The sequence below is a fragment of the Anastrepha obliqua genome, chromosome 4 (genome assembly GCF_027943255.1).
Source record: "Anastrepha obliqua isolate idAnaObli1 chromosome 4, idAnaObli1_1.0, whole genome shotgun sequence".
Taxonomy (NCBI): domain Eukaryota; kingdom Metazoa; phylum Arthropoda; class Insecta; order Diptera; family Tephritidae; genus Anastrepha; species Anastrepha obliqua.
Window position 1 is genome coordinate 22149289 of NC_072895.1, and position 26340 is coordinate 22175628.

A 26340-nucleotide genomic window follows, 5' to 3' on the forward strand; every position below is an offset into this window, starting at 1 on the left:
TTCCTACATGCAAAATATATTGCTCGTAACTGTCAAATAACAATACCAATAGTAAACAATCGTGAGATATTAGCTGTGACGTACAGATCAGCCGAAGCCCGTATTACATATCTACATACGTACTAAATAGGTATATAAGCACAATGGACGTAGTTATCACCGTACAGAAGTTACTGGCGCGCGAATCGGAAAGAACACACAGGTTGACAGAATTGAATCATTACTAAAAAGCAAAAACAAAACTGGACACAACAAAAAAAGTGTCATACTGCGAAAAACGTACTGCGAATATAGAAAGGCGATTGAAACGGGCGGTGATCGCACTGATATCTCGGAAGTGCAGTGAACAATACCTGAAAAAAAGTCACAACATAGCCCCATAAATATTGTATAAGTACATGCACACCATATACAGATGTAAAAACAACGTGAATAAAATTTAGTATTACTAAAAAATCATACGTGAACGCCTACACATGTAACAGCGCACACACACATACTGAGTAACTACTGTATTTTGTTATAAATTGATTCTGAAGTGTTCCTACTATCTGTGATAAGAAGAGTTTATGAAAAAGTGAAGTGATTGGAAAATACGATAAATCAAAACAGTAGCCATTCATTATTTCTAAATGGATAGCAAATTGGAGAAAAATGAAAGCGATGTAAGTGTTTAGCTTATCGGACGGAAAGTTCTAATAAGCACAGAAATGGCTGTTTAATCCTTTTACGGTCAGTGGTGGTGGGTTGCTTATTGATAAGTTTTGACTCTTCGTTTATTTATTTGGTAATTTCAAATATTTTTTTACAAAAACATAGTTCATACTACAACAAGAACCATTTAAAGCAAAACTGCGAACTTTGTATAAAAATTGTGAAAATTCGTCAAATTTTTACTAAAATTTCAAACCCTTTAATCGGTACTTTTAGAAAAGTTTCGCGCATGCAATTTTATAGACTATTGCATTTTGGTATAATAAAGCGCAAGTTCCAGGTAGATCAAAAGTCACACTGATTTTTGAGAATTTTTTTCGGATGCAGTCTTGTGCATTTTCTGTATTTAACGCTTGCTCTACATTTGTTTATATGGAGGAAAACACCCAAAAACGTCAGCAGCAAAAATTGTCAAAAACCACTTGCCTTGTATGGTAGTTGTTGTAGTATGCACTAAATTTTTATAAAAAATAATTCAAATTAAAAAATAAATAAATAATAAAGATTTTAAACTTTTAACTTCATTTGTGGTATTTAAAGTTTCATGGGAAACAAAATTGGAGAAAAAATTAACAATAATATTTAAATAAATGTGGAAAAAAAATCTGTAAAACAAAATAAAAATTGTGTAAACAAAAATAATCAAATTTGAAGGTGCATTTTTAGAACGCAAAACCCGTTAGATTTTAGGCCATTTTGTTCTCCAAAACTTTGTTGGCACTGATACTTTTTGCTTTTGCTAGACAGTTGGCGAAGCGATGCTAATAAAAGAAAGTGTGTTTAAAATGAAAAATACCAGAGAACAGATCGGAATTTGTTGTAACCTTTTTGCTTCACGCGGAACCTTAGGAAATTATATACATAAATAAATAAAAAAATGTTGTTCGTATTGTAAATAAATTACATAAATTAAATTTTTAAAAGTAAAAAATACTATATAAAAAATATGACAGCTGCATACCTTTTCTACGAAGTAGCAATTTTTTGTAAAAGCGCGCCCAAACCTACAATTTTAAAGTCTACGTTGAAGAAAATTGTACACAAATTTTGTACACAAATTTTTTTCATATGTAAATTTTTATAAAAACGATTTTTTAAGAAAAAACAAAAATTAAAAACGAAACGAAAAAAAAGAAAAAAATAATTTTGCGTAGAATTTTTTTCATATTTTTATTTTTATAAAAAAAAATTTTTAAGAAAAAAATTCAAAACTAAAAACACTGATTTACCTGCAATTAATTATTAATTTTGAGTATACAGAAAATTTTGCAGAATTTTTCTTCGAAGCAACTATTTACTGAAGGACGTTCGACCGAACCTGCAGTTTTCAATTTAACGTTGAAGAAAATTTTACGCAAATATTTTTCATATGTATATTTTTATAAAAACCAATTTTTAGGAAAAAAACACAAAAAAAATTTGTTCGAAAACCATTTATAAAAAACTGAAGCAACCATGTTTTAAAGAGGTTCAACCGAACCTGCAGTTTTAAATTTTACGTTGAAGAAAATTTTACGCAAATTTTTTTCATATGTAGATTTTTACAAAAATGATTAAAAAAAATTCACAAATTTTGTTAATTTTTTCACAGCGGGTAAACACACCAGCAACCATTTTTTGAAGAAGCCGAAAATTTTAATTTTAGGCTGAAAAAAATTTTACCCCAATTTTTTTCAAATGTAGATTTGTATAAAAACATTTTTTTAAGAAAACATTTAAAAATTGAAAAAGAAAATTTTTTGAGTAGAGTTTTTTCATATTTGGATTTGTATATAAAAATATTTTTTTAAGAAAGAGATTCAAAATATGGAAAAAAAAATTTTGTTCAAAAATTATTTATAAAAAAGCTTTTATATCTGCAATTAATTATTAGTTTTGGGTGTACACAAAATTTTAAACAGCTTTTATTCGAAGCCATAATTTTTTAGGGACGCGCGACCGAACCTCCAATTTTAAATTCTATGTTGAAGAAAATTTTACACAAATTTTTTTCACATGTAGATTTTTATAAAAATGATTTAAGAAAAAATAAATTTTTTTACGGGTACACATAGATTTTCTTCGAAACAATTAATTTTTGAAGGACGTGCGACCGAAACCCTAATTTTTAATTTTACGTTGAAGAAAATTTTAGAATTATTTTCATATGTAGATTTGTATAAAAACGTTTTTTTAAGAAAACAAGGAAAAATTGAAAAAAAAAATTTTTTTTTGGGTAGAATATTTTCATATTTGGGTTTGTATATAGATATAAACATATTTTAGGAAAAAGTCACTTTTCACAAAAAAACAAATTTTGAGTAGAATTTTTTCATATATGGATTTGTATATAAAAATATTTTTTTTAAAAAAGAGATTCAAAATTTGGAAAAAAAAAATTTTTGTTCAAAAATTATTTATAAAAAGCTTTTATACCTGCAATTAATTATTAGTTTTGGGTGTACACAAAATTTTGTTTGAACCCACCATTTTTTGTAAGGCACGCGACCAAAACCGCATTTTTTAATTTCACGTTGAAGAAATTTTTGCGCACACTTTTTTCATAGGTGGCTTTGTAAAAAAAAACATTTTTTAGGAAAAAACTACAAAAAATTTTGTTCAAAAATTTTTTATAATAACACCGTTGCATTTTTTAAATTCTAGGTTATCCCATTTATAATATTTTAATTCAAAAAGAAAAAATTAAAATGAGATTGACATACCCTCTTAATAGCCATCTCGGCAAACTAATTCAAAACTTTATAATATGTCATGCTGCTCTTATTTTTACCACCACTGTACCATATATTGCAATTCTCAGGCGAAAGTAGAACTGAAAGTTCCAATTTCATTTATTGAGTAGATTTGTAGTTGGTTTGTTTGAAGAAAATACCCCTTAAGTGTACTAAATTATTAAACTACCTCAATCTTCACCTCAAGAACTAAGAAGGGCGCACTTAAGAGTTTTTCAAAATTATAATGATTTTTTTTATTAGCTTTAATTTACATTAATAGAATTGATTTGTATCCAAAACGAGTGCTAACTACCAGGATCCGATAGTGTTCCATACTTCGCTTATGGCAGTAATCGAAGGCAGCTCGAAAAATATTTGTAGACACTTAAATTTTAATTAAGTAGTTCAAGGGTATGCACTAGAGAAGTAATCTATGTATTGTCTTCTGCTTCAAGTGAATACCTATAAATTTCTAAATATTTAATTAATATCTTCAACTCAATGAATGCACACACATGCACATATCAATACCTTTTTACAATAAAAAACAATTCATTATATGAACGTAAATATTGGGTAGTCTAAAAAGCTCTGTAACAAAATGTCGATATACGGCTTTAAACTTGAATACCTCTTGTAATTTGCATTGCTTCTGGTAACAGTAATGAATGTTTGAAAAACTATAACTTGAGGATTCAAAAATAATATTGGAAAAAAATTTCTTTTGCAAAATTTTTGAGCATTTTCGTCACAATAAATTTTTTTGCTATAAAAAAGAAAGAATGAGATGAAGGCTTCTAATAGTCAATTGCGATTTCTAGGAGCAGCGGAATGATTTGTTAGTTTGTGTTCTTAAAATTTCGATATTGAAAATAACCTCGCCGTTGTAGGCGACCAGAAAAGGAATTGAGGAAACCACCACATACTAAAGTAGCCTAAATAACTGTACCGCTTTTTTGTAATTGCGGTCGCCCCCGGCAGACAATGGCAAACCTCTCGAGTTTATTTCTGCTATGGAAAATCTCCTCATAAAAAACCATTTGCCGTCCGGAATTGACTTAAAACTGTAGGTCCCTTCATTTGTGGAACAACATCAAGACACACACCACAAATAGGAGGAGGAGCTGGGCCAAACACCCCAAAACGGCCGACTTGCATTTCTAAAAGAATACGGCGATCGTGTGAATGGAATGGCTTTTCGTCATTTAATTTTGTGCTGGCAACCGAATGTTGGTTGGTTGGTTGGTTAGAGTGTGACTCATCCAGAATCCAACTAGCGCTTCCAAACTATTTTGTTGCCAAATCGTTCAAGGCTTCAATGCCCCGGACCCAGATTAAAGTAACTTAATGGTTTTCGCCCAAGGTTTTAAGGCTATTCCTGCTTTGTTCCATCAGTTTAGAGGTTGTTGTCGCCGAATCCAGTGCCTGGATTGCAGCTTGGCTATCCGAAATAATAGCGATATTGCTCTTAAAAGATGGATCTACGAGTAGTAACCTACAAGCTTCCCCAATTGCCAGTACTTCCGCCTGGAAGACACTGCAGGCATTAGGGAGACGCACAGATTTTTCGAGAATGTACACGGATAACAAATAGCAAAAACAGCTAATCTACACAAGGATGCGCCTCTCGAATTCACTGTGTCGTCAGGCTCCGTGAATAAACAAACAAAAGAAAGGCGAATTATTTGTTTGTGAAGAGTAGGCGAAAGTCAAAACCAAACCAAACCAAAAACAAACCAAACACAAGAAATTATACGCACACACACTTACTTTCTTGATACGGCATTATCCGCCAAAAACGCAAAAGATTGCATTTGGAGGCACTTTTATAATTCGTGCTTTCACAATTTAACACACGGCACTTCGTTTACATTAATTTTTTTAGTTCAAATGCCACAAATCTTCAAATATATCATTAACAAGCAATTCACTGAATTTTCACAAACATGCAAGTTATCTTCCGTTTGTTTGCTTTGTATTGTGAATTAGCCTGACGCCACACTTGCAAAAATTGCGAAAAATTAAATAACTGTTTTGGGAAGGCGCCACCTTAAGTATTCTATTTGCTTTGTGTTACCTTCTCCTTCTCAGAACAAAGAATAATTGGGGGCGATTCTTATGTATTTTTTCGCACCAAATACATAGTAATTTGATCCATAAAATTGTTCTTAAATGCCACAAAATTTGCCATTATGGTCATTATTTGACGTTGTTGAGTACCAAAAATTTTGTATTTATGTTTTTGTTTTTCTACTTTTTGAGAACTAAAAATCTTTATTTTCTATTTTGGGTATTCTTTTAGATTTTTGAGAATTAAAACATTTTTATTTTTTTTCTTATTTTCTATTGTATTTTGGGCATTCTGTGGGGTTTTTGAGAACCAAAAAATTTTTATTTTGTTTGTTATTTTCTATTTTGGACATTCTTTGGGGTTTTTGAGAACCAAAAATTTGTATCTTTTTCTTATTTTAAATTTTGGGCATTAGTGGATTTTTTGAGAACCAAAAACTTTAATTTTTTTGGTTTTTTGAGAATTAAACATTTTTATTTCTATCTTATTTTCTATTATATTTTGGGCTTTCTTTGAATTTTTTAATAACCAAACATTTTTTTTTTATTTTCAATTTTGGGCTTTCTTTGAATTTTTTGAGAGACCAAAATTTTTTATTTTCAATTTTCGTCATTCTTTGATTTTTTTTGAGAACCAGAAGCTTTATTTTTTTTTGCTATTTTGTGCTTTTTTTGAATTTTTTGAGAACCAAAAATTAAAATTTTTTTTCTTATTTCCAAAATCACATTTAATACGCATTTTTAGATTTAAAACTAATTTCCTAAAATTTATTTACGATACTTTTTAAAGAAGTTGTGAATATTTAATATTTAGCCATTCAAGCTTATTAAGGTCTGATTGCATACAAGAAAGGATAACGAATAACTAATAAATTTTTGAGCAAAATTGGGCTTTCTAAAAATTTCATAAAAATTAAAAAAATTAAGCAGTTTTGTAACATTTGACCCTAGAAATACTGGAAAACAATGCAGTCAAACATATTTTTTTTAAACAAAGTACGTTACAAAACAAGAGAAAACTCACACAAATTTATTTCAATGAAGAAAGTTAAAAAAACAATAACCCCAAAAACAAGAAAAAAGGTTTTAGCTTTTCTCAAACTGGTTACCGCACTCTTTAGACCACCCAATATTTACGTACAGAGATCTGCTTCACAAATAAATTAAGCCTTAGAAAGCTGCTTTGAATCCATGTTAATTAATAATCAGGAATAACCAGTATACGGTGGATATAATGCGACTGATTAATTGTTGTGATTTCGAAGAAATGGCAACTAGAAATAACTTTTGCGTTACCCAATTAGAAAACGCAGATTACTCACACACAAGTACATCTGTTGCGAGATCTGCACTACTCGCGTTCCGGTCATTATTTTCAAACCTGCTTGGAGTTTATTTCTTAAATTTTTTGCCCGTTTCATAAAATTAAAATTTTTTTTTTTTTAATTTATTTGTTGTGATCTGTTGAATAGCATTTAACAATATTTATATCATGATACTTAAACTAAGATACTCTATCGGACGTGTATGGCAAGCATTCCTCAATTATTGCTTTTTAGCTTATGAGATCTACAAGGTGATGTCCAAAATAAACAAGACTTGCGCCATCTTTCTAATGAATTGGTGCGTTGGAAATTACATCCCTAGCTGACTCCCAGAGAGAGCTTGGTGACATTCGGTTCAATGGAAGCGAAGTTAGTAGGTAAAAAGTGTGAGTATGTTTGTGTCATCGGCACCATAATGAGATTCGCACAAAGAGCTAATATCGAATTTTATTTTAAAATCGGTAAAACGTTTATTGATGAAAAAAGTTTATGGCGATGATTGTCTATCGCGTGCCAGAGTTCATGAGTGGTTTACACGTTTCAGAGTTGGTTATGAGGACATACTATATATCATAATGAATAATCACCGAAAACTCTATCGAAATTCTTCGTAAATTTATCAAAAATGAACCGAAATTATAATTGAAATTTATGGAATCGGAGTTGAATATCTCCGAAACATCGATGTATCGCATTTTAACTGATCATTTGGGGTTACGAAAGGTCTGTGCACGTTTCATTCCGCACAAGTTAACTGAGGACCAAAAATTGCTCAGAATTCAACATTCGCAAGACCTCATTAAAAAGGTAAGAAAATACGAGAACTTCCTTTACAACATTGTAGCTGGCAATGGAACGAGTTGTTTCCAACATGAACCTGAAACTAAATGTCAAAGTGCCAAATGGAAGACCCCAGACGAGCCACCTCTCAAAAAATCGCGTTTGGAGAAGCCAAAAGTCAAGTCGATGCTCATTTGTTTTTACGATTCCAAGGGAATTGTCCTCAAGGAGTTCACGCTAACGGGCTAAACCGTCAATGCAATTTTCCATATAGGCGTTTTGAAGCGTTTGTTGCATCGCATTCATCAAATTCTCTCTGAATATCGCAAAGGAGGAAGCTGGCGTGTATTGCATGATAATGCACCATCTCATCGATCCACTCTTGTGACTGATTTTTTGATTAGAAATCGCATTTTAACCATCAATCACTCACTGTATTTGCCTGCTATGGCTTCCTGTGACTTCTACCTATTCGGAAAATAGCATTTCGCCATGAAAGGAAAACGTTTTGCGTCCGAAAAGGCCATCCGAAAGGAATGTACCGACATCCTGAAGGTCATTCCGGTCAATTACCTGCAACACTCTTTCGAAAAGCTTTTAGATCGCGCAAGACAGTGTATTGAGGCTATCGAGGGGACTATTTTGATAAATAAACTCGAAGTTATCAGAACAAAGCTCCTGTCGTTTCTATAATATCATATTTTAGCTCAGTCTTGTTTGTTTTGGACTTCATCTTGTATTTTTTTAGCAATTCAAAGATTTTTTATGGTATGTACCACGCTTTTTAATCTTAAATATTCTAAAATACTTGTATTCTAGTTTTGAATTAATCTCCTAATCGTCTGTGCTGAATTCTGTTAGACATTAATGAATAGATAAATTAAAATAGTAATAAACGCACTGTGGAGATTAACGAACGAGAAACTCATTCTTAGGCAAATCAAACGCAGAAAATGGCGATGGATAGATCACACATTGAGAAAACCACCAGATAGCATCACGAGGATGGTACTTGATTGGAACCCGCAAGGGAGCAGAGGTCGACCAAAAAACACTTGGAGGAGGTTGAGGCTGCGCGAACTAGCAGATGCCGACATCTCATGAGACGGTGCGAAAACATCAGCACAGAACCATGTAAGATGGAAGAGTCTTGTCGAGGCCCTATGCTCCCGCGAGGAGTGAACAAGGAAAAAAATAAATAAATAAAAATTATGAGTAGTAGTAATGATTGTTCTTCGAAATAGAATTTGATCTTAAAAAAGTACTGAGGACCAAACGGTGCGCGAACTGTTCTAGGTGAAGCGTTAATTTTGTGCAGTAATGAAATCAGAAGTTACGTTCTTGCCATTCCAGTATTTGCTTTGCAGTTTTTGTTAATATATGATTTGAAGCCAACTTCAGGTATAGTAAATCAACAAACATCGGAATGCAAATTCTTATAATTATTTTGTTTAAAGCCGCAACAATAATTACTTTTGCATTGCTTATTAATTTTTATTTAAATTAAAATAAATTAAAAACAAGGATGCCTTCGAGTTTTTCAATTACGACGTTTAAAGTCAGCTAAAATTTCAATATATAATTACTTTAAACGGAAATCTAAATTACAATGGGGAAAATTACCTTTTCTTCATTTGTGTTTCCATAAACAATTTACGGCCAATTTATCATTAATTTCATATACAATTTGCCTTGTGCGACGTCTATAAGAAATCTGTAGTGCTTTTCGCACAGAAGCAACTTTTCGCAACTTAGTAGGTACGCCTGCGCTTGGCGGCGCTACCACATCGATGTACAACTCATTAAAGCTGATTAGCAGCCCAGCCCCATTAGAAAAATGAATACCAAAAAATTCATATACACGCACCCCTGCAGGAAAAATTCGAATTAGTTATTTAAAAATTTTTTTTTAACTCCATTTATTAAATACAATCCGAAATACGTAACCTAGAGTATTACATTTAATTAAAATTAAATTAAATTTTGAAAAGATGACTAGTAAAGAAATTTGAAACCACTGAAACCAATTGCTTTAATTGGGTTTCACTTTGCAACTCGTGTCGCCAGTGCTGACTTTTGCTTTGAAAAAATGGCAGTGTCAAAGCTGTGACGCAAGTATAATTGCCACGGGTTTTTATGCAAAAAGTTGCTGAGTTGAGTAGCATTGGAAAATGATATGTGATTTTTGAATTCAAACCTTGTGGTTCTTTGTAACATATTGGGTTGTTCGGAAAGTAATTTCGTGTTTTTGTGGATATATCGAGCTTCAAGGTTAAGCCCAGGCCTTTCAGGTGGCCATAAGCAGTTGAATTCGACCTCTCACCGATCTCACTAATGCCTTTATCGCGTCTTTATCAGCTTCAATCGGCCTTCCAGAACGTGGTGCATCTTCGACATCAAAATTGCCGGATCGAAATTTTCCAAACCAGTTCTAGCACTGGTGTATTGTCAACACTTCTTCTCCATACACATCGGTCAAATTCTTTCTGGCATTTTTATCTTTTCTATAGTAAAAAAGTAAAATATGACGAAAATGCTCCAGGCAAATCTCCAGGCACACAAAATACGAATATTCAGCACATGCGGGAAGTCCATATTGTTGTACGGAAGCGAAACACAGCTGGACTCTAACACCATCACACAGAGACTACAATCTTTCATCAACAAATGCCACCCCATCATTTGCAGAATATGCTGGCTAAACACCATCAGTAACGACGCACTCTGCAAATTAACGAACGAGGAGCCCCGTTGCCGACCAGTTTTCCCAATCCATTCCTCCCAAAACTTTTTTCCGTAAAGTCATTTTTCCCAAAGGCAAATGTTCCCAAATTTTTTCATCCAAACTGTTTTTCCCAAGACTTTTTTCCCAAATACATTTTTTTCCAAAGAGCAAAAAATTATTTATTAATGATATAAAAATTATAAAATGTGTAAAAATTCTTTAAAGGAGTTCTACGCAAAAATACGGTGGATTGCGTAGCCGGAGTCAGACTGATAAGGGTTATTTTTTTGAAGCGCGGCCGAAGGCCGCCAAGGCGAAAAGGAGTTCTACGCAAAAAAAAACAAGTTTGGGAAAAATAGGATTTTAATTGAATTGGGAAAATTGTTTTTGGGAAAATTGGTTTGGGAGTTATTTTATTGGGAACAAAAGTTTTGGGAAAAATGACTTTTGGGGAAAATGGATTGGGAAAAGTGTACGGTAACCAGGAGCCCATCCTTAGGCAAATCATACGCAGAAAGTGGCGATAGATAGGTCACACATTGAGAAAATCACCAGATAGCATCACGAGAATGACACTGGACTGGAACCCGCAAGGGAGCAGAGGTCGCGGTTGACCAAAAAACACTTGGAGAACGTCGATGCTGCGCGAACTAGCACATGCCGAAATCTCATGACGGGGCAAAAACAACAGCACAGAACCGTATACGATGGAAGAGTCTTGTCGAGACCCTATGCTCCCGTGAGTAGTGAACAAGGAAAGCAAAAAGAAATACACGCAGAAGATGGCGAGTACAGAATCAGGCCAAATTAGGAGTTGCTAAGTGTCTACAATGGCGGCCGCCGTAGCCGAATGGGCTGGTGCTTGACTACCATTCGGAATTCAGAGAGAAAGTAGGTTCGAATCTCGGTGAAAGTCTCTGCAATGTCGAAAATATTGTAAAATTTTTCATGTCGCAACGCATTAGATGGACAGGTCACATCATCCACATGGATGACGGTAGGCCACGAAAACTTCTGCTAGACTACAATCCTTTATGCCCACACGCCGTCGAAGACCAAAATCAACTTGGCTGCATAAAGTCACCGGAGACCTGAATAAAAGAGGCGTCAAAAACTGGAAATCTCTAGCGCTGAATCGTGTCGAATGGAGGAGGATTGCTAAGGCAGCTAGATGCACACCCCGGACTGTAACGCTAGTAGATGGTGATGATAAGCTCATATCCCTTGTTTGTCAAACACGATTACTCCTAGCTGGACTAAACCAGCCAACTTCGTCTGTGTGAGATTCTGAAGGGACGGAAGTTACCGGAAGACGCAAGTTTAACGTAAAAAGCTTATGGGGAAAAGTAAACATACCAAGCGGCAGACGTTTTATTATTATTACAATTTTATTATAATTAGTGTTGTATCTTTGCTTATATGCACGAGGATATCAATCTCAAATTATTACCACCATTTTAGCAAAACATGTCCACATACCACGAGACAGTTGAGTTAAAATTTGGCTCGTGCCACCCGTAAAATTTGCTATCGTGCAAGTAAACAGCAAAAATGCATTCCTCAGTTAAAAATTGAAACACAAAAACACAAAGTATGATATGTCTGATTTGCACCACTACGTGGAAGTAATATTATTGTGCAACAAAATTGTGTGGTTCAGTCAATAATCTGGGTAAACAAATAAATTCATTGCCGCCTCACGTTTTTACTATCGTTGATTTATGATTGGTGGAGGTGAATATACTTGAAGGGCAATTAGTGAGGTCGGGAGTTAATATAGACAACAGCGAACAATTATCTACAACAAGTATCCGCCAAATACTATACAATTGTTATTAATTCTACAAGAACAGTTTAAATATTGTAAATATTTATGACCGCTAATCAGTGGAGAATTGGTTGACCGCATTCAAGTGAATACCCCAGAGTGCTATGTATGTGTGTACGTGTGTGTGTGCATGTGCGAGTGTAAGCAGTTTTGTAAGTTTTTAAATACTTTGAATAAGTAAAGGGATTTTTAGTTGAATATCAGTTGCTGCAACAATACGCAATATTCATAGTTCAATTATGTGTTTAATGAGGTTTTATATTGTAATTTAAGAAAATGCTGATTAAATGCAGGAATGTTATAAATATTAACACTTGCGAAGCTGATTTTTAATTCTTTTGTCTTTACATTAAGTTTTTATGAACGCAAGGTTTTGGGAATAAACTCAGTAGAACTTGTGATCATTGTTCGAGTACTCGCGGAGTAGTCCACTGCGCGCATACGATTATTTTTCACTCTTTTCTACACATATCGCTGTACATACATATGTACTAGGTTGTTCAATAAGTTTTGTGGTTTGATAAGATAAACACAACTTTATGGTTTAAAATACATTTTCTTATTCCGCATAGTCACCCTGAACATCAATACACTTGTTCCAACGAGATTCCAATTTATGAATTCCGCCCCTGAAGAGAGATTTTGAAAGCGCTGCAAAATAGGGAAGCGTATTGCCTCATTAATTGTTGAAAACAGCTTTCCACGCATGAATTTTGTTAGGTCTGAAAACAGTTGGAAGTCGAATCGGGTGAATATTCACCGTAATCTCCAACAATTCGAATTTTAATTCATGGATTTTAGCCAATGTCAAAGTGCTCTTGTGACGAGGTGCATTTTGTTCTGGTGAAAAAGAATTTGTTTCCTTTGCAAACTGGATATTTTTGACGTGACAACGTCTTAGAATTCGATGTAGCCAGCTGCACGCACCAAAAAATGCGTCGTTATCTTGCTCATGCGTCGTTATCCTGCCTTTGCGGCGTTACTTTGCTTGAACTGCAAGCGAGAGCGTGGAACGAACGACAAACAGGCACAATCGGCCCCGCGTTCGGCAACGTTCGACATCTGGCTCTCGCCTACTTGAGTGAGCATATATATGTATGTATATGTATGTATATGCGCATTTGTATATAAATTCACATATTTGTATTTGCATACGCGTTCTTCCTGTGTGCATGGTAATGAACCATTTCCCTGTTGAGAATAGGAGATGATAGGAAAAGTAGGAAATGAAAGGGGGTGTTTCGAGTGTAAAGTGTCTTGTAAAAGTCAAATCGGTGATGTTGCCTCTTAGTGTTGTTGACTTATTAACATCTGATGCACAATCGAAATTGAACATATCTTTCATGAATTTGATAAATGTTTCGTCATTTTTTACGCTTGTGTAAATGTAACTTGATCAATTCCATTGCGATTCCATTTACCTCCTTCTCTATATCCATACAAAATATCTATCAAACAAATAAAATTAAAATTTTGTTTTGAAAAATGCAACCATTCCATTAGTATTTTCTTATGACGTTGTCACGTTCAACTATCGTCAGCAAACCGACTTTACAGACAACCTCTTCTTTCATGTATTTTTTCCTTCAGCTGATCTAAAAAGTTACAATAATATTTAGAACTAGCAAACCCGGCCCCCTTCGCTGGGCACACTAAAATAGAATAGATATGGTTTAGAACAGAAAATATACGGTTTTCATATTATTTATTTCTTTATTCTTTATTCAAGCGCTTTGGCATAAACAATATTTTTTGTTTTTCTATTTGTTTTTGAGTAAATATAAAATATAAATTGAAAATCAGGAAAAAAGAAGATTGTTTTTAAATTTCAAATCAACGCATATGAATAACTAAGAAACAATCGTCTTTTTTCCTGATCATCCATGAATTTTTCGTTTCAATTTATATGTTTTATTAAGCATTGGAGCTTTTTTAACCATTAACCATTTATATTTTTCAACAAAAAAAAACGAAAAAAATTGTTTTTTCCACGAACACATAATTTCATTCGGATTTCACATTAAATTCTCAAATTTCGTAAGAAATTATTCACTGTTCCAAAATCCACTCCAAAAAAATTCACAAACAATTTTTACATGTTGCACTTACGTTTTTTCCTTATGGCATCCAAATCAGAAAGAAATATTGACACATTGTAACTCACACTGTCAATTTGACAGTTCAGTTCCGCCCCAAGCGTTAGAAAAGTAAGCGACATTATGGCTGGCTCAAAAGAACGATGTACCCGTTGCCACTGCTCCGAATTACAACCAAACTTTACGAAACCCATTTTCAATACTTACTTAACAATGTGTGTAAGTTTGGTTTAATTCGGTGCAAAGACACGGCGGGTCCACGTTTTGGCATATATTTCGAGACCCTAGTCATCAATAGGTATGAAAATTACCCCGTATTAAAGCACTTATCAACAGCTTTCATTTGATATCCATATTGTACAAACACATTCTAGGGTCCACGTTTTGGTCTCTATCTCGAGACCCTAGTCACGGAGCGGATGGAAATACTCTGAACTAAAGCATTCACCAACAGCTTCCATTTGATACCCATATTGTACATACACATCCAAAGGTTACCCGGGTCCACGTTGTGACCTATATCTCGAGACCCTATCTACCAATAGGTATCCAAACTATACGGAAACCATCTTCATTACCTCCTTAACAATGTGTGTAAATTTGGTTTAATTCGGTGCAAACACACGGCGGGTCCACGTTTTGGCATATATTTCCAGACCCTAGTCATCAATAGGTATGAAAATTACCCCGTATTAAAGCACTTATCAACAGCTTTCATTTGATACCCATATTGTACATACACAACCAAAGGTTACCCGGGTCCACGTTTTGACCTATATCTCGAGACCCTAGTCACGGAGCGGCATGAAAAATACTCTGTACTAAAGCATTCACCAACAGCTTCAATTTGATATCCATATTGTACAAACACATTCTAGGGTCCACGTTTTGGTCTCTATCTCGAGACCCTAGTCACGGAGCGGATGGAAATACTCTGAACTAAAGCATTCACCAACAGCTTCCATTTGATACCCATATTGTACATACACATCCGAAGGTTACCCGGGTCCACGTTTTGACCTATATCTCGAGACCCTATCTACCAATAGGTATCCAAACTATACGGAAACCATCTTCAATACTTACTTAACAATGTGTGTAAATTTGGTTTAATTCGGTGCAAAGACACGGCGGGTCCACGTTTTGGCATATATTTCGAGACCCTAGTCATCAATAGGTATGAAAATTACCGCGTAATAAAGCACTTATCAACAGCTTTCATTTGATACCCATATTGTACATACACAACCAAAGGTTACCCGGGTCCACGTTTTGACCTATATCTCGAGACCCCAGTCACGGAGCGGCATGAAAAATACTCTGTACTAAAGCATTCACCAACAGCTTCAATTTGATATCCATATTGTACAAACACATTCTAGGGTCCACGTTTTGGTCTCTATCTCGAGACCCTAGTCACGGAGCGGCATGAAAGATACTCTGGACTAATGCATTCAAAAACAGCTTCCATTTGATACCCATATTGTACATACACATCCGAAGGTTACCCGGGTCCACGTTTTGACCTATATCTCGAGCCCTATTTCCAAAATAAAATATGATCCATGTTACTCGTGGATGATGTAGCTTTCGAATGGTGAAAGAATTTTTAAAATCGGTCCAGTAGTTTTTGAGCCTATTCGTAACAAACAAACAAACAAAGTTTTCCTCTTTATAATATTAGTATAGATTTATTTTTTTTACCAGTTTGCAAGTAATCCACAAACAAAACTCCTTTCGCATCCCTAAAAACTGACACTAATACCGATCTTGGCCGATATTTGGACACGAATTCGTTTCGGAGCCGATAAATCAGGTTCACCCCACTCTTTAGTCTCTTGTTTTGATTTAGGACTATGCTGATAGACCCAAGTCATATCCATAGTAATGATTCGATGCACAAAATTCACTTTATCCTTTGAAGAATGCTCTAAATGTTGCTGAGAAAGTCGCATTCGAATGTGTTTTTCTTCCATTGTTAGCGAATGCGGCACCCCGCTTTGTGCTGCCCACAACTTTCTGAAACCCAATACTTCGGTCAAAATATTGCTTACACTGCCCAATGAGATGCCTAAGGCCTCTACTAAATCTCTTTCAGTCACTCGAGAATTTTCCAATACGATTCCCTGTATTTTTTCTACGATTTCTGGCGTTGTTGCTGTTTTTGGACGTTCTTGGCGCTGATCGTCTTCGAGGTTTGTACGGCCACGTTTAAATTCAGTAACCCATCCTTGTGCTGTATTTATTGATGGCGAAAAGTCCTTATTACACTTAAATAAAATAAGAGTCCTAATTTCCTTGCACTCTCAACATTCGTTCACAAATTTTCTTTGCTTTTAAGCCTTCCAAAAATAAAAATTCAATCGCTGCACGATACTTGATTTCTGCGCTGTAGAAAATACTGTGACACGTCGATACAAAATTGGCTAAAATGTAGGCTAGTAGCAATGCTCTCTCTTATCGAACCGCAAAACTTATTGAAGAACCTAGTATATAAATATATTGTCGCCTATACACTTTTTTTGGGGGGTTTTGGCCGAAGGACTGCTCCTATTTGCGGCGTGTCCCTTGATGCTTTTCCACAAATGGATTGACCTACAGGTTGTTTTTTCTCGTGAGTGGAAAGTGTCTAGCATCGTCTCTTCTCTTAAGCCCCTGAGAAAATCAGAAGCGATCCTCGAACTTAGTGGGGTATCAACCTTCTTTCAGTATTGAAAAGGGTTCTAGTTTAGCGACTTCAGGGGCTAACTCGCCGTGTTAGGTCGGATAGGCAATATGGGTTCAGAAAAAATGTATGTAACATATGTTCAGGGTGTGGTTAGAGAGAACGTTAAAAAATATGTCCTTGACATGCTTATTGACTTCAAGGCGGCATTTGCTTGCCTATGCTGGAATCGAGTGTTGCAACGACTGGAAGAGCTTGGCTGTCCGGAAATTCCAATGTGGCGGAGTCATTTTCCGGTGGAAAACCCCATAATTGGTATAGATAGAAGTGTGTAGCTTGGGGTGGAGCGATGCTGTCCGCAGAAGTTCATTAGTTGTTCATTTATTTCAAACATGACGATAGACTGCTCTCTGCCAGTTAGAGGCTCTCTGTAATTATTATGCCTATGCGGACGACCTTCTCATTTTGGTGGATGAAAAATTGAGCGAGTAGCAGATAATATTGAGCAGTGTGGATATTAGTTGGACCGATGGACGATATGATGAGTGAGTTTTGTAGTCTCCAAGTGTCGGAATGTCGACATGGTTAGTCAGTATGCGCATGAAGTGTTTAAATGGCTGCGATATTTTGGGCGTTCAGTTAATTAGCTAGGGTTGTGTGTTTTTGTGGGGCATGGGGTATTTTTTTTACCCTGGCCACCAGTCCAGAGATGTATGAAATCTCAACTAGTAGTAGTCTTGGCTATGAAATCTGACCAGAGACTTAAATCTGTTGGCGCAGGGAAGAGGAGCCCGCGGAGTTCGCTCCGACCTACACGTGGAACGGTAACTCGAAGAGTAGGTATCGTGCTGGTTGTGGTTTAACACTCAAAAGCGGGTGAAGCCTTTTTGGCTCGATGTGGAGTTGCATTGCAACCGGGTGCCGGAGCCAAAGTACGGCATAGGCTTGGATAGGACTTGAATCCCACCAAAGTAGCTAGTATGTCCAATCCACACTACCAATTGGTACGCATTGATTAGATTGGGGTAAATCATACCGCACGCTGACCTTGAATAATTGAAATGTCCATATCATCTTGGCATTACAGTTCGGGTGAACTATTGCATCCTCTACAATACGCATCCATTCTTCTCATCTTTCGTATATCGTCTTCTACGTATGCAACCATCGTCTCCTTGGCCCGCTTTTCCTTCTTGCTCCTTCAGGATTTGCTTCAAATACTTTTTTGGTCGTTCTTCCGCTGTTCATTCTTAGAACGTGTCCATACCACCGTAATCTTTGGAACTTTATGAACCACGTTACATTTCCTCCCGCGATTAAAACACTGAGCTCGTGGTCCATAAGCGCAAAATCCTTTCGTTCTTCGAACACTCTTTCATATAGATACATATATGCGACAGTGAATTGAAAAAAGTATTTGTAAATAAAATTATATTTTATGAATGAAAGATTAATAAAAAAAAAGTTTACAAAATTATGTTAACCTGTGCAACTAAAACTATTTCCAAACTAAATAATATATATAATAAATTTTATTCCAGACGCAACGCAAAGGTTGGACTCCGCTGCTAGCGTTGGTATGTGTTGCAACCACTTTTGGTACTGCAATACCCGTAGGCTATTGCCTCGGTGTTATGAATACACCAGCTGAGGTAAATTCAAAACTCTTCAAACATCTTTTTTTTGTACTTTTCATTACAAAAACTTATTTATTTCTACAGTATATTAAATCCTGGTGCTTGGATGCCTTTGCGATACGTTATGACGAGCATCTAACTTCAGCGCAACTTGATCTGATTTGGTCGGTGATTGTTTCGATATTTCTTATAGGCGGAATTTTCGGCTCATTTATAGCTGGTGGATGTTGCAACCGATTTGGAAGGTAATACAAATACTATTGTTTTTCTTCTAGTTTTATTCTAAAAATTACCTGAATGCTGATATTAGACGGGCTCAATTAGAAACAATAAGTCAAAGGAAACCTGGCGCGAATCATCACATTGCATTACCTGAGGCTTCAGTGCCCAGGCTGAATGAAAGTACATACTGCTACTCTTACTCCAACTTGTCTGTCGAACTTATAACTATCTGTGAATATTGTAACATAAATCGATTTATTGATACTTAATACCTACAGACCATAGTGCGATAGGGAGAGTACAGAAGGCGGTGCGACATTCGCGACCCACAAAGCCGCTCTCAGAGCTTTAATTAGTTGACGTGCATTAAGTATGTGTTTTGCTTTTACCATACATATGTATATTAGGCCGGGTCAATTTGTGGGGAGGCAAAAAAATCGCCCATTGCTCTGTGAAAATCATATTCTAGGGATCAAAATAAGAAACTTTGCCGAAGGAACCATACTCGTACCTCTAAAACGAATTCTGATGTCCCCCAATTTGGGTCGAACTTTTTAGTTTCTTTTCTCATGTAAAGGCCAAAGATGGTGATATTTTGAAATGATTGTATGGGGAACCCCCCAGGGGAGTTCCAGGGGGTGTGCCACTGGCATGGGTGGATCGGCCGTCCAAAGTTAGTGGGGGTCGGTCCTACATTTGGACTCGATTGGGGCATTCTAAATGGGTCAAAGTGGGATTTTTCGTTCGACCCAAATTGGGGGACATCAGAATTCGTTTTAGAGGTATGGTTCCTTCGGCAAAGTTTCTTATTTTGATCCCTAGAATACGACTTTCACAGAGCAATGAGCGTTTTTTAAATCGACCCGCCCTAATGTATATATATACATATATGTCGTTATTTAAAATTTATTTACAATATAGACATGAATAAAATGTAAAATTTCCAAAATGAGCATAGCGCATCGACAAGTTCTCTCCATCTAACTCTAGTTTTGGCTAAGGTTTTAGCCTGGATGCAGGATACCTAGGTTTCTTGTAATTCTCATTTGGTATAGAGGATCCATGGACCCATGGATCCCATGGAATATAGCCAAGCTAAGTCAATTTCTACTTCGACTGGTACTGGTGCTTGTGCGTAACAAAAGCTCTTAATTTGTAATAAGTTTTGGCCAGAAAAGTTGCAGTATTTGTTGTTGGAATTGTTGCTTAGATTAGATTAGATTTGTGAAGGGGTTGGAGAAGTCCAAGCACTCAGTCAGGAGAGCATTGTACTACACCCGGAGAAAATTCAGTAGAAAGAATAGAGATAGGAAAGATAAAATGTAGGTGGTAAGACGGAAAAATTAGTTTGAGGTCACTCTTCCACAAATCTCTTGGATTCATTGATAAATCTTGAGAGATCCAGGAGCAGGAAGAGTATGAACTTTATCCATACTCAGTATATCGCAACCCAATATCCTAAGTCTGATTCTGGAAGAGAAAATGCTCTGAAGTGTCGTCATCCTCAAGATAGGATAGGCATATCGGGCTGTCGACGACGCTCATGGCAGCCATATGCTCACCACATACGTCGTGCCCTGTGATTACACCCACCAGTACTCTCAGCTTCTTCCGACTAAGTTTTAGGAGAAAGATCGCTAATTTTCTGTTTGGTTCTTTCACAAAGCACTTGGCTACTCTGCGCGAGTCAACCCAGACCAACGACCTCTTGAAGTCGTTAATCCATAGTTAAATCAATGCAGAATTGACACCTAGAAAGGGTCTACAGTGCCCAGTGGCATGCTTGCAGAGCCTTTATTAGCCAGTTTTCAGCTAACTCCTTCCCTGTAAAACCACAATGTCCAGGCACCTAAATAAAACTAACTTTGTTGTGTTTTGCAACACTGTTCAGTTTTGTCTTACATTCACCAGTTTTGTCTTACATTCACCAACTAATTTCGAGGAGCAAGGGCTGCAGGGCATTGTAGCAGTAAAACATTCCCCATACATACATTTCTCAAGTGCTGCTGGAGTCACAGTCCTTGACCGGGTATATACTAAATCCGGATCGTTCCGGAAACATAGAACCGATGGTCGGGGGAACATCCCAGTATTTGTCGTAAGCATCACGTGATAAAAAATTGGAGCTTGCGATTTGTTGCCTGCGTCAAGCTCGAACTTGTGCAACCGTATAACAGCACTGCCTTGGCACTGCAGTTGAAGACTCTTATTTTTGTGCTCTATGAGATGTTGCTGCATCTCTAAACTGGATTGCATATAATAAAAGTACTTCTCGCATTATCATTTATACGCCATTCTTTTTCTGGCGTACACTCCAGTCCTGTAGCAAGCACGCGAAATTATTGTACTACGCTTCCGTCTCTCTTGTTTGTCCAATTGTTACGTCAAAGCCAAAAATACGCTCACGGATGTCGTAATCATGTATGGAGGCTGAATTAGTTTTAAAGGTGACACACAGATGGCGCTATTTATCACTTTATCGCGTTGGCAATACTGAATATATATTCATGACAAAGCCTCATCCCTAGGCTTTGTTTATCAGTATCTGTCATTTCGCTGAAGTATAAACAACGCAGTGTTTTCGTGCTCCGAGTATGTCAACTTTCGTGCCGTCGAAACGCAATTTGCGGGAAGCTTTGCTTTTCTGCTTCAATTTGAAAAAAAAATACAGCCCAAGCCCGTGAATTGCTGCAGGAGGCCTACCCAGACCATACTCCGTCGATTTCAACATGTGAGTACTGGTTTCGACGATTCAAAAGTGGTGATTTTCACACCGAAGACAAGGAGCGTCTTGGCCAGCCCAAAAAGTTCGAGGACGCGGAATTGGGGGAATTGGTAAACGAGGACTCGTGCCAAACCCAAGAAGAGCTTGCTGAATCATTGGGCGTTGATAAATCAACCGTTTGCAAGCGTCTAAAAGCGATGGGAATGATCCAAAAGCAAGGACATTGGGTCCCGTACGAGTTGAAGCTGCGCGACGTCGAACGGCGATTTTTTACGTGCGAATTGCTGATCGAGCGACAAAATCGGAAGGGTTTTTTGCATCGGGTGGTGACTGGCGACGAAAAATGGATCCACTACGATAACCCAAAATGCAAAAAATCATGGGGTTTGCCCGGCCACGCATCAACGTCGACGGCCAAGCAGAATATTCACGGCAAGAAAATCATGCTCTGCATTTGGTGGGATCAGGTCGGCGTCGTATATTTTGAGCTGCTCCAACCGGGCGAAACAATCACGGGGGATCGTTGCCGACTGCAATTGATGCGTTTAAGCCGGGCATTGAAAGAAAAACGGCCGGAAACGGTAAAAAGGCACGACAAGGTTATTTTGCAACATGACAACGCTCGGCCGCATGTTGCTCAACCTGTCAAAAAAAACCTTGGAACGCTTGGCTGGGAAGTGTTACCCCACCCGCCGTATAGTCCAGACATAGCTCCCTCCGATTATCATTTGTTCCGGCATATGAGTCTCGATTTGGCGGACCAACGGTTCTCCTCGTACGAGGCTACCAAAATATGGGTTGAGTCATGGATAGCCAAGCAGCGGCCAGAATTTTGGAGAAACGGCATCCGGAAATTGCCGAAAGATGGGCGAAAGTTGTAGCTAGCGATGGCCAATACTTCAAATAAAATATTTTGTACCGTTTTTTCACAATAAAGCCCCAAATCTTCGAAAAAAACCTTTAAAACTAATTCAACCTCCAGCATTCTTTTCCGGATGTAAATATTTTGTTGGATTTTTATTTGGGTGCGTGCTTTATTAGTATTTAAAGTCGAGTCCCTTTCGGTCAAAAACGCTTTTCATTGATATTAAAGGCCAATGGAGCATTATAGCTTTTTGCTGCCAGAAAAAAATTATGTAATCAGAAGCTTCATAATAAAAATTGTAAATTATTAAGCTGACATTTCAACATCTAATTTCAGATTCCATTTAAGTGATCGTCCATATATTTCTAAGTTTTTTTTTCTTACACCTTTTTCTTTTCATATTCCAAGAAAGGGATCTCTGCTGGTCAGCGCCTTTCTGTTAACACTCTCCGGCATTCTTCTACACTTTTGCCGCATGACAAACTCTGTGGAGATGCTTCTAATCGGACGCTTTACCATCGGTGTTGCAGCAGCGATCACTTACACAGTTCATCCAATTTATTTACTCGAGATTTCGCCCACTCATTTGCGTGGCAGTGCGGCGGTGTTTACATCCATCGGAGTGACCGGCGGCATTTGTGTGGGACAAGTTTTCAGCTTGCAACAAGTTTTCGGTACCGAGGAACTTTGGCAGTTTGCACTCAGTTTCTACACCGTCTTTGTGATCGTTAGCTTCTTGCCGGTTTATTGGTTTCCAGAATCGCCACGTTGGCTCTATTTGATGCGCCAGAATGAGCAGGCAGCACGCAATGAACTGCAACGTTTGCGTGGCAAAAATTCAGATGCTTGTGTGAATGCCGAAATCGCTGACATGAAAGAGCTGGCCACATGTACGGCCAACGAGAAGATGGGTTTTTTGGCGGTGGTGCGGAATCCTGAATACCTGTTGCCGCTGGTCATTTGTTGTTCGTTTCCTTTGTGCCAACAATTGAGTGGCATTAATGCGATATTCTTCTACTCGGTGAGAATATTCATGAAGGGTGGCTTTTCATTGGAGACTGCGACGTGGATGAACTTTGGTGCTGGTCTTTTGAATTTGGCATTCGCTGCCGTAAGCCCGGTGATGGTGCAAAAGTTCGGGCGCCGACCGCTAATGATGTCTTCAGCTGGAGGTTGTGGTCTGTCACTTCTCGGCATGGCGTTTGCTTTAAATTACATTGTGAGTATTTTTTAAATAAAGTGATTGCTTTTGACACAAACATACATGCACGTGTATGTGTGTATATGTATGCGTATATTTGTACACTAAGCCTATAATTTGCTTTGCATTCTCATAGGATCGCGTTGACTGGTTGCCCATTCTATGCATTGCCTTCATCGCTTCGTTCATATTCTTCTTCAATCTGGGCTTGGCGCCTGTGCCATATTTTGTGGGCGCCGAGCTTTTTGAGGTTGAATCGCGTTCGGTGGCCATGTCAATGGGCAATTGCTTTTCATGGAGTGGCAATTTTATGATTGGCATGTTCTTTCCCATGTTGGAGGCTGTTTGGGGCTCTTATGCCTTTCTGCCTTGTGCTGTGATGTGCCTGTATTGTTTCCTGCTGACGTGGCGTTATCTGCCTGAGACTCGCGGAAAAGATGTTGCGGACGTAAAGCCAATGATGTCAAAAGGTTTTCGGTCAAAAGTTCATTAATCAGTGATATCTACTTTTGTAGTTTAGGCAAACCAATATTGTTGAAGGTAATAGTGTGTATGTATGTATATATGTATATGAAACAATATGTAGATATGTATTCCTTGTTGTTATTGTAAAACTTAATTGTAAGTTCTTCGTCACTATAAGTAATTGCGTGTGCTCCTTGAGCAGATATTTGTATATAAATATTTATTTATTAATTTCATCTGTCACACATCTTAAGGCCACATCATTCCCATGCATTCTAATGTAAGTTGTTATTGTCGTATTATGTCGCAAAATTCTGTATTAAAAATTAAAAACGTAGTCAAAAAATGTATTCAAGCTTTTTGTCTGAACAGAGGTGGTTGAAAGGCATATTAAAAAGGTAGTATTGCTGATTTGATTTTTTATTCCATGCATTAGGTCTATGAATTTTCAGACTCTGGTGATATTGTTTGACGAAAAAGAACTACATTATTTTCTCGGCAGATGGCTGCAGTGATCGATATCTCGAAAAAAATCGATCAAACAATTTAAAATTTATGCTTTTTGTCAAGGTGACATTTCACACTAAAAAAATTCCTTTGCTGCTTTTTGTTTGTTCCATTCAATTGTGAGTTACAGGTTACAGTTACAGTTAGAAAAGTGGTTGCGTACGCTGATGAGGTGGTATTAATGGCGTCAGGACTGTGTCCCAATACGATCAGGGCGCTAGGCGAGCTTAACTCTTGGGCTACAGGCTGTGGCTTAAGTTTAAATGCGCGTAAAACAGAACTTATGCTATTTACCACCAGATATAAGGTACCAATTTTTACCCTACCAAATATTAACGGACAACCCCTCTCACTTTCAACCAGTGCAAAGTACTTAGGAGTAATTCTGGACTCCAAACTTAGCTAGAAATTAAACATTGAAGATCGGTTAAAGAAATCAGAAATCGCTTCATATGCCTTTAAACGTATGCTAGGAAGATTATGGGGTATTCAACCCAAATATACATTAGGTTGTATAAGGCGGTTATACGACCAATTGTAACGTATGGCTGGGTGGTTTGTTGGAAAGCTCTAGTGAGAGAAAACAATATCAAATTACTTGACAGAATACAAAGATAAGCCTGTGCAATAACAGTCGGTGCAATCAGACCATGCCCTAGGGAGACTTTGAACGCACTGATACATGTTACTCCGATAGATCTACATATCAAAAAGATGGCAACCATGAGTGCATTTAGGTTAAAAGAAGCGGGTCGCTGGAAGGAAAAAACTCATGGCCAAGCCAGTCTACAGGTATTACTGCGACAAATTCAGTATACCTCGAAGTGGATTGACTACATCGTCCCGACGGTAACATTCAACAGAACTTTTGCCACTCTCTTTCCATCTAGGAAATAATGGAATAAGGGATTTTCATTAAACAACTTCGACACTACGATCTATAAAGATGACAGTAAAATGAATTGCGATGTTGAAGCTGGTGCATATTCTTATAGGCTTAAAATTGAAAAATCTGTGCGTCTCCCTAATGCCTGCAGTGTTTTTCAGGCGGAAGTACTAGCAATTGGGAAGCTTGTAGGTTACTAATCGAAGAACCCTCTTTTAAGGGCAATATCGCTATTCTTTCGGATAGCCAAGCTGCAATCCAGGCACTGGATGCGGCGACAACAACCTCTAAACTGGTAAAACAAAGCAGGAATAGCCTTACCACCTTGGGCGAAAACCATAAAGTTACTTTAATCTGGGTCACGGGACATCGGAGCATTGAAGGTAATGAAAAAGCAGATGAACTGGCAAGTTGAGGATTTGCCATGAATAACGATCTGGTAGAATCGGTATTCATACCATTAGGTGTACTCAAAAACAGAATTTCTCTAAAATACCTCCGAATCGCGGATTGTAGATGGAGAGACCAGACGAAATGCAAAAAAAAAAGCAGAACGTTATGGCCCACCTACAACCTCAAGCTTCGTTGACATTGATAAACATGAAACGACGGAACGCCTGGAGACTAACGGCAGTCATAACTGGCTTTTGGTCTGTAAGAGCACAAGCAGTCAAATGGGCATCCCTCGAGAGTCTCGAACAACTATCTGGCCTAGATGTCAACAACCTGATAAGGTTCCTGAACCGCACAGACTGGATATAGTCATGCTGTACCATTTAACCACTAGACAAGTTGGTAGTGAAGATGTGGCAACAAGATGGTGCGTAAGCGATAGTTAGATTCTGGAATTAAGTGGTGATTTAAACCAATCAACCAACCAACAGGATGTTAACAATGGAAGAAGTCAACAAAGAG

At 37.1% G+C, this 26340-nt stretch overlaps 1 protein-coding gene across 1 annotated transcript; it reads left to right on the forward strand.

Annotated features, from left to right (window-relative positions):
- Positions 1-180: 180 nt before the first annotated feature.
- LOC129245712 (solute carrier family 2, facilitated glucose transporter member 1-like) lies at positions 181-24382 on the forward strand. The gene is made up of 5 exons (XM_054884054.1): positions 181-665; positions 18459-18569; positions 18639-18799; positions 22775-23585; positions 23704-24382. Exons 1-5 carry the CDS (start codon positions 633-635, stop codon positions 24058-24060), a joined length of 1473 nt encoding a protein of 490 aa, XP_054740029.1. The 5' UTR covers positions 181-632; the 3' UTR covers positions 24061-24382.
- Positions 24383-26340: the final 1958 nt, after the last annotated feature.